Source organism: Staurois parvus, unplaced genomic scaffold, assembly GCF_062004578.1.
Source record: "Staurois parvus isolate SC_StPar_1 unplaced genomic scaffold, SC_StPar_1.0 ptg000198l, whole genome shotgun sequence".
Taxonomy (NCBI): Eukaryota; Metazoa; Chordata; class Amphibia; order Anura; family Ranidae; genus Staurois; species Staurois parvus.
The window spans coordinates 1,297,126-1,310,951 of NW_028317994.1; the positions used below are offsets into that span (position 1 = coordinate 1,297,126).

General features: G+C 40.9%; 1 protein-coding gene across 1 annotated transcript in view; it reads left to right on the forward strand.

Annotated features, from left to right (window-relative positions):
• Positions 1–13,826, forward strand: part of TEK (TEK receptor tyrosine kinase) — a 136,174-nt gene that overhangs the window by 79,932 nt on the left and 42,416 nt on the right. Inside the window, exons 4-7 of the mRNA XM_089678057.1 lie at positions 4,500–4,652; positions 6,706–6,837; positions 7,811–7,951; positions 11,155–11,280. Of these exons, the coding sequence (XP_089534183.1) occupies positions 4,500–4,652; positions 6,706–6,837; positions 7,811–7,951; positions 11,155–11,280 (552 nt within the window). The remainder of the gene's footprint in view (positions 1–4,499; positions 4,653–6,705; positions 6,838–7,810; positions 7,952–11,154; positions 11,281–13,826) is intronic.

Genomic DNA, 13,826 nt, shown 5'->3' on the forward strand with positions numbered 1-13,826 from the left:
TTTTAAAATCTTAACATGTTTGGTATCTATTTACCCGACACAACATCATATTTTATATTTCACCAAAAAATGTACTATTATATTTTATTTGTGTACACTAACATTCGTTTAAATGTATGTTTTTGTCCTGAAAATCTGTGTTTGACAAATGACTGCGTGAATATGGTTTGACATAAAAAATTGCAACAGCCAACATTTCATTTTCCAGCACCTTTACTTTTAGAAAATATATCATGTTTGGGGTTCTAAGTAATATTCTACCAAAAGAATGTTCATTCTTACTTGTATGTGAAAAATTACAACATTGCCCTGGACAGCTGGTGGTTAAGACATTTCCAACAAAAATTAGTAACAACTAATAACAGGTACTGTATATAAAGAGATAAAAAGAAATGAGAATTCATTGGGTGTTAGGTAGAATCTGGCAAGTAAATTACCACATTGTTCATCCCATAGTCACAGATTCAGAGCCAAGATAAATTGTTGCAAAACTAACATAATTTTTGGATGGACTCACAGATTATTGTTTTCCATGACTGCAGTACAGTAACAGCAATAGTAATAACAATAGCCAAAAGTCCAAAGTTTAGATCACATCCTAATACACCCTAGTGCATGAGACCATCTCATGAGCCTGTCATATTTGTAATTGCTTTCTATTATACCTATATAAAAAAAAGATTTGTAAGGCCAGGTCTTGTTGCAGCATAGAATAAATACTTGACAAAACTAGAACAACATTAACAGGTAAAGTTTGCCTTTTTCTAGAAAATAATCTGTTATTATCCCTGTGGAATTCTTTTTTTAAAGGTGTTTATTTAAGTTTTAGTTTATACAACTCAAAGCACAAAATCAGAGTGAAAACAATTGGTTTTATACATGGAAACTCCATGTATGGTGAAGTAGGAGACATTCAAAGAATACAGTATAAACCGTTTGGGCTACAGAGAGACCACAAATCACAGAAAACATCAATGACAGTGGTATCTAGGAGCAGGCCACCAACTACTGTACACCCATATGTCCACACATACCAAAGGCTGTTCCCCCTCTATAAAAACCAGGAGACCCATGAGGCCTGTATCCATGACACCAATAGACCAAGGGTTATGATAAAATCCAAAAACAGATTACAATTATTATGAAAGTGGGATATCCCCCCAAAAAGCCAGGGCTGCCAGATCTTGTACACTTCTTGGGGCAGGCCTGAACCTTATAGATTAACCCAGGCCCAGACTGGGACAACAAATAGACACGGGCGCTTTGGACTGAGCAGCTCGAAGCCCGGCGACCCTTTCCTTGGAGCCCGATGGTGGAACGCCAGGGCCCAGTCACAAGAGCGACCTTTACGACCTTGGTAATTCCACCACTAGTGTCTGTGGGTTTTTATTTTTATTTAATTTTTCACAATTTTATATTTTATTATTTTTTTAATTTTTTTGTAGGAGAGAAGAAAGAAAGAAAAGGGGAAAGAAAGAAGGAAGGAGGGAAAGACAGAGAGAAAGAGGGAAAGAGAGAGAGAGAAAGAGGAAAAGAGAGAGGGAAAGAGAGAGGAAAAGAGAAAAAGAAAAGAAAGAAAGAAAAGGAGAGAAACAGGAGAGAAAGAAAGAAAGAAAGAGTAAGAAAGAAAGAAAGAAAGAAAGAAAGAAAGAAAGAAAGAGACATATAGAATAAAAGAAGGAAGGAGAGAGAGAAAGAAAGATGTATAAAAAAGAAAAAGAAAGAAAGAAAGAAAGAAAGAAAGAGAAAGAAAAAGAAAGAAAAGAAATAGGAGACAGAGAGAAGAAGGGGGGAGATAAGACATTTGCTGACAGATCCCCCGCAGTGCTGGAAGAGATGGGGGGGGTCTGCTGGAGGAGATGAGGGAGGGGTCCGCTGGAGGAGATGAGGGAGGGGGCCGCTGGAGGATATGAGGGGGCACTGGAGGAGATGAGGAGGGGGATCGCTGGAGGAGATGAGGGAGGGGGCTGGGGGGGCCTCTGAAGAAGATGAGGAGGGAGGCCACTGGAGGAGATGAGGGAGGGCACTGGAGGAGATGGGGTGCCGTTGGAGGACATTAGGGGGCCGATGGAGATGAGGGAGGGGGCCACTGGAGGAGATGAGAAGGGCCGCTGGAGATGAGGGGGGACACTGGAGGAAATGAGGAAGGGGGTCACTGGAGGAGATGAGGGGGGCACTGGAGGAGATGGGGGGGCCACTGGAGGACATGAGGAGGCCGATGGAGGAGATGAGAGAGGAGGCCACTGGAGGAGATGAGGGGGGGCGTTGGAGATGGGGGGGAGGGGGCCGCTGGAGGAGATGGGGGGGGCACTGGAGGGGATAAAGAGGGAGGCCACTGGAGGAGATGAGGGAAGGGGGCGACCGCAGTGGGAGCATTCAGGAGCCAACTGCATGCAGGAAATGGATAGGAGAGGAGGCCGGGTGGCACATAGAGGAACCAAGAACTACATGGTCCTCTATGTGCCACCCGGATGACTCTTTTATCCAGGTGGCACCGGCCCACTGGGCAGACGCCCGGTGTGCCCTGTGGCCAGTCCGGGCCTGGATTAACCCAAATTTAGGTAGATCCATACTGACCAAACAATAAAAGTGTTGTATGGAAGGTGCAGTTGCATTTTTTCAATTCAGGCAAATTAATTTCCAAGCATAAACTAAAAGCATACGAATCAAAATACAAGCATGTGTCTGACATACATAGTCATTCAAGATGCCCAGCAGTCCAATTTCTGGGGTATGAGGGTATGGTGGTATCAAAAAGAAAAGAGATCCTGCCAATATGTAGACAGGATAGGGCAAGTCCAAAATATATGTAAAAGATCTGCGCCCCGAGGCCACAACAAGGACAAGCGGTTGCAGATCCAAATCTCATAGGGGCCAACTTGACAGTAGTATAGTGAAGATGATGGATTAACTTAAACTAGATAAATTTGTCAGCAGTGTTAATAATATCTTGAAAGCAGATAGCCTCCTCCCATGCCTCCCCAGCCCAGGAACCAACACCAACCATCTACAGTGGAAGGGGTTGGCCCTGGCCATCTGAAGACTGGTATATACATTACAGTAGCAACAAATATAGTTATATCAGGGCCCGTCAACAGTACCTCTAGTGGAGATTTCAAGAGCTCCATGATCAAACCCCAAATTGTGCTCATATAGTGTGGCAAAACAACAGATATTTAAAAAAGAATTTATTAACAGCCCTCATAACGGGTACCTTGCCCCTTTCATGCGCCAGTCCAACCAACTGACATCTACTAGGGAGTTTCATGAGCAGTTGGAATTATTTAAAAAGAACTAAGTAGGCCTCTCAGTTGACCTTCTGAAAAATCTTAGTTGCCTGGCTGTTTTTATGGGTCTCGCTTTTATGCTTACTGAGTCATGCTGAACGATGTCACGTTCAAAGTCACCTAAATCCCCTTTCTTTCCCATTCGGGTGCTCGGTTTAAACTTCAGCAAATTGTCTTCACCACATCTAGATGCCTAATTGCATTGAGTTGCTGCCATGTTATTGGCTGATTAGCAATTTGTGTTACCAAGCAATTGAACGGGTGTACCTAATAAAGTGGCAGGTGAATGTATGTATATATATATATATATATATATATATATATATATATATATATATACATACATACATACACATACATACACAGACACACACTCTTAAGCATCCCATAGATTATACAATTTTCTTTTCTTCCACCACAGGTAGAAGGAAAGAAAATCACTCAATTCCCCCATCATTCCAGTTAGTGTTGATGGGGGAACCCCTCCCGATGCTCTATTGTATTCTGACAGTGGGAGGCTTCCCCGCTGTCAGAATACAATGATCACTGCTGGCAGCTATAGTCACAAACAGTGATTGCACCGAAAAAAATATGACAGGCTTGTAATTACTGAAGTCGATCCATCGTTCAAGGCGCAGAACCAGCTCTCTCTCCTCGTCCATGTGAGGGGGGAGTGCTGGCTCTGGGCTGTGAGAGAGAAAGACTTTCTCAGCTCAAAACCCTGCAGCCGCTGGGGAGCTATAGTCCTGCCTCTTGGGGCCCCACATTGGCATTAGAGTAGTTTTTTTTGTTTTATGCTGTGTATTTCTTGTGTTTTTTGTAATGCTCTTTGAGAAGCTACCTTTAAAGGTGTTATATAAAATATAGTTTTTTATTATTATTATTATTGTTATTATTAATAATAATACTCTTTGGTGAGATACTTGCCCAGAGTATTCCATTTCTAGAGGAATAGTGAGATGCAGGTTCCCCACTTTCATAGCACGTCAGCTGATTGTGTGACTATGGCAGGCAGGCTTCCCCATTTAGTCTGGGGGGATAGTTCAATGTTCAGCTATATTTTCAGACCTGCAGAGGACTGTTTTAAAATAATGTTTTCCATTAAGTTCTTGAGTGCCATATAAAATAAAACCAAATCTGTGTAGCTATCAAGTAAAAACTATGTATGTGTGTTTACCTACATTGTGTTATATTCCTGCTTATGTGTTCCAGATTCCTTCTTTCACTCTGTACCAAAACACGAAGTGCCAAACCTGCTAGAGCACACCATCATAAATGTTCAGCCCAAGGATGCAAGTGTGTACCTAGTGCGTTACATTGGAGGCAACCATTTTAACACTGCTATCACCAGGCTTATTGTCAGAAGTAAGTTCAGTGTTGTATGGGTAATGAAATATTGCTAGCCCTTCAAGAGGGCATTAGTATAAAATCAAAAGTATGAATTAATAAAATAAAAAATAAAATAAATGTTAGAATGTGCTTACTATTTAATCATAAATATTAAAAAACAATGAAGCTAAAATTGTGTGGAATCTATTTGTGGTGATGCCCAACATCAACTGGTCATAATAGAATTCTGACCGTAATACAATTGTGACAAAATGGTCGTTATGACCAGGGGCGGGCTGACCATTCACTCATGAGATGTCCTTGGTACGTTTCATAGGCTTTTTTGGGTGTGGTTTGAGTGTGGGCGAAGACACAGGGGCCCCATGATTTCCTGTTGCCCTGGGGCCCCATGAGTTGTCAGTCCACCCCTGGTTATGACTGTTTATATGTGTGACAGGCCCAACAAAGACAGGGGCTTTTGAAGGGAACTGCAGGCTAGCCTCTTCCTTACTGACTATGGGCCCTGGCATCTGAGTGCTCCATTCTTCTGGGGGGGGGGGGGGGCCTGGGGGACCTTTGGATTAGTTTTACTTTGGATTCAAGTCCATATCTCCCAGAAACACACAGACTCTGAGAACTGGAGGACTTGGATACAGATTTAGGGCCTCTGTGCCCAAAGCATCATTGACTGCTTCAACCCTTTCCTAGATTCAGAGACTCAAAGCAGAAAATTATTATCAGCTCAAAACAACCTGATGCTGGGGTCTACTGCTATTATAAGTAATCTGTTTATTGTGTACCTGTTTTTGTCTACCCTGTCTAGATATGGAGTGTGTTTTCCCCATTGTGTGCTCCCTAGATGTGAATTCTGATTGTTAATAAAGTAACCTATTGTTTCTGTCTGTTTGCTCATCCTCCTGCCGTGATAAGTCTTATGTCAACTTTACCTCCTTAGCTAACCATTGTCGGATGTTTACCCCAATGTGTAATATTTTTTTTTATTGTTCATGTGGAAACTGCCTCTGTTTTTAAAGTGTATAAAAACTTGTATTTCTATTTATTAAAGTGTTTCCTTTGGCTTTTACCTCAACATCTCTTCTGTGTACAATGCTTGGGGTAAATGGCTGGAATTAGCTATCGGTCTGCTGGAAGGGTTTGGAGGGCAGGAGGCATTGTTTGGCGGTGGCACCCAGGTGAGGTGCCAAAAATGCTGACTGATAAACATGGTCTTTTCATGCAAAATGCTCTACATATACCAAAGGTATACAGAAACATAGTAAACGTGATTAAAATAACCATCAGGTTCAACCTATTTGTATAAATCAGAACTACTGTTGATGCATAGGGAAGAAAACTAAAAAAAACACAGTAAAACAATTGGTAGTTTATACTTACAATTAAAAATGAACAGAGCATATCCCTCCTGAGTGTGAACATGCATCAATCAAATGCACTTACTGTTATTTTTGTCTGCTGTTTCCAACCTCTGCTATCTACATTAATTACTTCTGATAGTCTATGCTGACACCACAGAATCCTAGCAGATGGCTTGACCCCCTCCCGCAAAATACAGTAGGTGATTTACATCATCAACTGTGCATGCTTCTCTATGGGACTGTGCAGAGGGATATATGTCCATTCCTTACACTCATGTCTCAGATTACACTCAGCCCCCTGAGAAATAGCCTTTGATCTGGGTGTTTTAAATGGTTTTAGAGGACAGAGGGCTGCAGATAAGCAGATACAATTTCACCTGTGTAATACATGAGGCTACACACTCCAGTGGGTACGTGTAAGGGTTTACAAGTCTTTCAGGAGTTGCTAAAATAATGTGTGTTGTTTTCCGTATTCATCAAAGCAAGGTTTGCACTGTGAGTTCTAAAACTAAAAAGGTCTGTTAGAACTGTTTTAGTGAATGTGATTCCACAGAGAGAACTTTAAAGGTCTTTAATAGCATTGCTGCCTAGTGTCCTTTAAAAAAACAAGACCTTTGTATGCACTAATAAATGAACAGCAAAAATCTAAATGTACCTGTACTGTTCAATTCTCCTGTACATATTTATTTTGGGTGTCTCATTTTACTTCCCAGGATGTGGAGCACAAAAGTGGGGACCACAATGCAATAAAACATGCCCAGACTGCCATAATGGTGGAGTCTGCCATGAAGACACAGGGGAATGTATCTGCCCTCCAGGCTTTATGGGAACAACATGTGTAATGGGTGAGTAAGTAAACATGTATGATTTGTTTCATTGAAATTTGGATAAAATTTACATTATTTGGAGATTTGAATGTATCGGAATTTCCGAATCGCAATAGAAACAAATTTTGCAATAGAAACTAAGAAATGAACAGCAAAAATCAAAATGTAACTGTACTGTTCTATTCTCCTGTACATATTTATTTTGGGTGAGTAAGTAAACTTGTATGATTTGTTTCATTACAAATTGAAATTCTGACAAAATTTACGTTATTTGGAGATTCAGATGTATTTGAATTTCTGAATCGCAATGGAAACAAATTTCATCGAATCCGAAACAAATAATAACAACAATTTAAACAATGAATTTGAAAATGAATTTAAAATGGAAACTTATTGCAATAAATACAGTAAGTTATAAGTGGGAACTAAGATGATGATTCCTACTTAGGCCGCTTTATAGAATAGAATATAAAGGAATAAAATAGAATAGAAAATAAAATAAACAAATAGAATAAAATAAAATAGAACATAAAAAAATACAAAAGAAAATAAAAGATTAGAATAGGATAGAGTAGAATATAATAGAATAGAAATTAAAAAAAATAGAATAGAATAGAATAAAATAGATTGAATATAACTGTCTTCTGAAATTCGAATTTCAAAATTCGAATTTCGAATCGATTCGAAAATAACAAATATACGAATAAAATCCAAATATATGAAATGAAATCTAAAAATTAATAATTCTAGTATAATGGATATGATGAAACGAAATTAATAACTTAACACATTTTTTCGTCCTGCACATCTCTGTAAGTAAGGACTTGCCTGAATTTCTGCAATGCAATCAATAAAAACACAGTGCCTTGAATACCTAGGTCATTCGCCATATGTCACTGAACATGGATAGTGATCTGATGCCCACTTTTTCACACACATTACAAAAATATCACATATCAGCCGTAAATGTGTGCTAATCCTTTTTTTGCAGCATGTGGTGAACACGGATTTGGCACAACCTGCAAAGAAACCTGTGGAGACAAAGAAACCTGCAAAGGGCACATGTTCTGTCTAGTGGACCCATACGGCTGTTCTTGTGCTACTGGCTGGAAAGGACTTATGTGTGATGAAGGTAGGATACATACATTTGAAAAAAATTATTCAATTGCAGTTTATGGTCCTCACATACATACATATTTACACATACTAGGGCCAGATTAGACAGGATCCAATGAACCTACTAGCCTGTCTTTGGAACGTGGGAGGAAAATGGAGTACCCACATGAGCACAGGAAGAACATGCAAACTCCATGCAGACGGTGTCCTAACCAGGAGGTGAACTGGGTACCTTACCACTGACAGGCAGAAGTGTTAACTACTAGCTGTTAGCATAGTCAGTACACTACTAGTGCTGGGGATAGACGTTGTCAGGGAAAAGAGGCAGCATAAGGGGTCAGTAGTAAGTAATACTGGGTTAATGGGTCAGTAGTGGCTCAAAGGTCAGTAGTAAGTGACGCTAAGTTCAGAGGTCAGTAGTAAGTGATGTAGAAGTCAGGGGTCAGTAGTAAGTGACGCTAAGTTCAGAGGTCAGTAGTAAGTGATGTAGAAGTCAGGGGTCAGTAGTAAATGTTGCAAAGTTCAAAAGGCAATAGTGACTCAGAGGTCAGTAGTAAGTGATGCAGAAGTCAAGGGTCAATAGTGACTCAGCAGTCAATAGTAAGTAATGCACATATCAGGGGTCAGTAATATGTGACATAGAGTTCAAAGGTTAGTAATGACTCAGAGGTCAGAATTAAGAGATGCAAAGGTCAGCATTAGGTCCTGAACAGGTGCCCCAATGCCGATTACAGCAGTGGAGGATGATGGGGGGTACAGAACAAAGGAAGATTTTAAAAAACAGAAGAAATTTGCACATAGGGCACATCTTACTGAGTATAGGCTTTGTCCCTTGTGCTGATTTTTCTGCGGAGCTCTGAGGACAATCATTTTACACTACTAAGACAGCGAAACACATTTTATTTACAAAACATGGGACAATTTTTCTTCATGATTGCATTACAGGCAGTACAGGGTCAACAGGAATCTCTCCAATTCCTAACAATATAGTGATGGACATTCAGTATTTATCTTCAAATGCACACTGATTTCTATGTTTAAATGGTCTTAACAGGAATGACTTCTGCTCATCTGCCTTTCTTTTGTAGTACCCGTCAAATGCGCACTGTATGGATAATTTGTTCATTGGTTGTCATCCACTGTTAACCACATAATTGTAATGCATCTTTTGTGTTCAAAAAACCTTTCCTGTTAAAAAAAAATAGTCTCAACAACCCTTCTAATAGGGTTTCTTCCCACTCCTAGGCACCATAACAGCCATAAGGGCTGCAATGGCTAATGGTATGGCACTGTTGGACAATGGTCCCCTCCTTAGAAGTCTGAGACAGGAGATGGCTGCTGGGTTAGTGGATGGCTTGCAGGCATATGATTATTTCTCAGTACGACTTTAAATGGCAACCCCAGGCTAACATTCTCGTATCTCTGTAGGCATCTTTAGCTATGTGTTCATGGCAGTTGCACAGGGCTTTGTCCTGCTGGGGGTCCCTAGTTACTGAATTTTCACTTTGAACTATTTATTACAGTGTATTATAACAGATTTAGCATGCATTCTTCTAGTTATCCTCTAGCTTTTAATTTGGATATCTTCCCTCTACTATCCTTTGCTTTTGACATCGTCTTCTCTGCTCTGTCAAAGTCACAAACCAGCCCTTGAAGCTAGCATGTATATAATAGAAATAATGTAAATGTACCGGGGTTATAAAAGGTCATAAAGGAGTTCAGCATGGGCATGGGTAAAATTTTAACGCGCAAGGGAGACCTTGCTGCATCCAATGGATCAAGTAAAGCAACAGCATTAAAAGTGCATTATGGCAAATTGGATGATTGTGAGCACAGTCAACAAATAGGTGTTGGAGTACATGGTTATAGATAGGCATTTCAACCTCTATGGCGCAAGCTTCAGAATATCCCTATAACACACCCAACATCCTCCCAGATGATAGAGCAATTTCATCCCAGTACACCAATAAATCTTACAATCAATACTGTATATATATTCCAATGACACCCCGCCATGTCTTCATTATATTCTCAGGATTACTCCATATCACTCCTGAAGCATCTCCGACTACATACATGCCCCTTATTCTACACTTTGGTCCTGAGGCTGCTGTTCCTAATAACCAGCTGAATTTCGGTCCATCTATGGCTAACTTTAGAAGCACCAACTTCTTTATCTTTCATTATTGTTGCTTATACAGTAATTCAAGCATAGCTCTTGGGACCCTGATGTAAATAGACGGGGGACCCTGATGTAAAGGGGGGACTCTGGGGACCTAATGTAACTAGGAAAGCTCTGGGGACTCTCCATTAAGGGAGTGACTGTCGGGACCCTGATTTAAGGAGAGTGGGGATTCTGGGGACCCTGATGTAAGAGATGGTGAATCTGAGGATCCTGACATAGGGGGGTGACTCTAGGGACCCTGAGGTAAGGTGGATGGTTTTGGGAACCCTGATGTAAGGGGGGGATCTCTTGGAACCCTGAGAAAATGCTGAGGAACCTGGGCACCCTGATCCTTCGTTCTGAGGTTTATGTGTATCTGTGAGACTGTCACTTATAACATAATAAGTAGTATTTTGTAAGTACACAAACTGTGCTATATGTGTGCAAAGTATACAGCGACTAAGCACAGATTCTGTTTAATAGTTCCCCTTTAAGCTCCTCCCACTATTAGGCAAAATCTGTCTTCTGTTTTCTTACTACTGACCTCAGAACTCTGCGTCACTTACTACTACTACTGCTGACCCCTGTCTTCCACCCTGTTAACCCCATACTCTGCCCTGCTGACCTCTGTCTTTCACCCTGTTGACCTATATACACTGACCTACAAACTGCTAACCATAACCTCTGCCCTACTGACCCCCTATACACTGCCCTGCTGACCTCCCATTCTCTGCCCCCTTTATATTTTTCAATGCACCCTCACATTGGACAGGCTGGATCCAGCACTGATCAGCATGATTTAATGAATTCCTCAACTCGCTTCCTTATTTTTACTTTCTTCCTTCTATCTTAACAGAGTTTACATACTTGAACAAATAATATGTGACAATTGTCCAATTACTTATTACATTGTGTATTTAACTTTTTTTCAATTTGGAAGATTTTATATCTGTTCCATAATTGCACACATTGTTCCTTTGAGCAGCTAGTATCTGAGAGTATTCCTATTTAGGCATGCTTTGTAGTAATGTAGACATTACTTACATCTTTTCCAGCTTGTCCAGATGATTTCTATGGACCTGACTGTAAGATGAAGTGTCTTTGTGCCAGAGGAACCTGTGATAGGTTCAAAGGTTGCATTTGTCCCCAAGGATGGTGTGGGCTTCGCTGTGAAAACGAAGGTAAAGCAAGGTAACACTGTATTGTTATATATTGGTGGCTGCAGGACTCACGTAGATATAATATTTTCCTATTATGCTTTTGTGCAGCCTTGGCCAATCTCTACAAGAAACTGACTTTTCAGGAAATTATCTGACAGTGAATACAGTCAAGTCCATAAATATTGGGACATCGACACAATTCTAACATTTTTGGCTCTATACACCACCACAATAGATTTGAAATGAAACGAACAAGATGTGCTTTAACTGCAGACTGTCAGCTTTAATTTGAGGGTATTTACATCCAAATCAGGTGAACGGTGTAGGAATTACAACAGTTTGCATATGTGCCTCCCACTTGTTAAGGGACCAAAAGTAGTGGGACAGAATAATAATCATAAATCAAACTTTCACTTTTTAATACTTGGTTGCAAATCCTTTGCAGTCAATTACAGCCTGAAGTCTGGAATGCATAAACATCAACAGACGCTGGGTTTCATCCCTGGTGATGCTCTGCCAGGCCTCTACTGTAACTGTCTTCAGTTCCTGCTTGTTCTTGGGGCATTTTCCCTTCAGTTTTGTCTTCAGCACGTGAAATGCATGCTCAATCGGATTCAGGTCAGGTGATTGACTTGGCCAGCGCATAACATTCCACTTCTTTCCCTTAAAAAACTCTTTGGTTGCTTTTGCAGTATGCTTTGGGTCATTGTCCATCTGCACTGTGAAGCGGCGTCCAATGACTTCTGAAGCATTTGGCTGAATATAAGCAGATAATATTGCCCGAAACACTTCAGAATTCATCCTGCTGCTTTTGTCAGCAGTCACATCATCAATAAATACAAGAGAACCAGTTCCATTGGCACGCCCACGCCATGACACTACCACCACCATGCTTCACTGATGAGGTGGTATGCTTAGGATCATGAGCAGTTCCTTTCCTTCTCCATACTCTTCTCTTCCCATCACTCTGGTACAAGTTGATCTTGGTCTCATCTGTCCAAAGGATGTTGTTCCAGAACTGTGAAGGCTTTTTTAGATGTGGTTTGGCAAACTCTAATCTGGCCTTCCTGTTTTTGAGGCTCACCAATGGTTTCCATCTTGTGGTGAACCCTCTGTATTCACTCTGGTGAAGTCTTCTCTTGTTTGTTGACTTTGACACACATACACCTACCTCCTGGAGAGTGTTCTTGATCTGGCCAACTGTTGTGAAGGGTGTTTTCTTCACCAGGGAAAGAATTCTTCGGTCATCCACCACAGTTGTTTTCCGTGGTCTTCCGGGTCTTTTGGTGTTGCTGAGCTCACCGGTGCATTCCTTCTTTTTAAGAATGTTCCAAACAGTTGTTTTGGCCACGCCTAATGTTTTTGCTATCTCTCTGATGTGTTTGTTTTGTTTTTTCGGCCTAATGATGGCTTGCTTCACTGATAGTTACAGCTCTTTGGATCTCATCTTGAGAGTTGACAGCAACAGATTCCAAATGCAAATAGCACACTTGAAATGAACTCTGGACCTTTTATCTGCTCATTGTAATTGGGATAATGAGGGAATAACACACACCTGGCAATGGAACAGCTGAGAAGCCAATTGTCCCATTACTTTTGGTCCCTTAACAAGTGGGAGGCACATATGCAAACTGTTGTAATTCCTACACCGTTCACCTGATTTGGATTTAAATACCTTCAAATTAAAGCTGACAGTCTGCAGTTAAAGCACATCTTGTTCATTTCATTTCAAATCCATTGTGGTGGTGTATAGAGCCAAAAATGTTAGAATTGTGTTAATGTCCCAATATTTATGGACCTGACTGTAGTTTATACAGTGAGTCTGCTGTTCCATGAACTACTGCTAGCAATATCCTATGATTATATGAAAAAGTCGGCATCACATAGGATCATTTGGTAACATATATTCTATGAATTGAGCCAAAACTATTATTCAGTAGCAGTGAAATCCAATTCTTCTGGTAGATATTTCAGTAAAGTCTTAAATTTGTGACATCAGTGCCCTCAGTCCCTGATCACATCGCAGACCCCCCTTTACATCAGTGTCCTCAGTCCCCTTTACATCACATTCCTTCCTTTACATCAGTGTCCTCAGTCCCCTTCACATCACAGTCCCTCCTTTACATCAGTGTCCTCAGTCCCTTTCACATCACAGTCCTTCCTTTACATCAGAGGCCTCAGTTCCCGTTCACATCACCCTCCCTCTATTACATCAGTGTCCTCAGGCCCCTTCACAGCACATTCCCTCCCTTACATCAGTGTCTTCAATCCCCTTCACATTACAGTCCCTCCTTTACATAAGTGTCCTCAGTCCCCTTTACATCACAGTCCCTCCTTTACATCAGAGGCCTCAGTTCCCCTTCACATCACCCTCCCTCTATTACATCAGTGTCCTCAGGCCCCTTCACAGCACATTCCCTCCCTTACATCAGTGTCTTCAATCCCCTTCACATTACAGTCCCTCCTTTACATAAGTGTCCTCAGTCCCCTTCACATCACAGACCCTCCTTTCATCAGTGTCCTCAGTCCCCTCTTCAAATCACAGCCCCCATTTTTATATCAGTGCC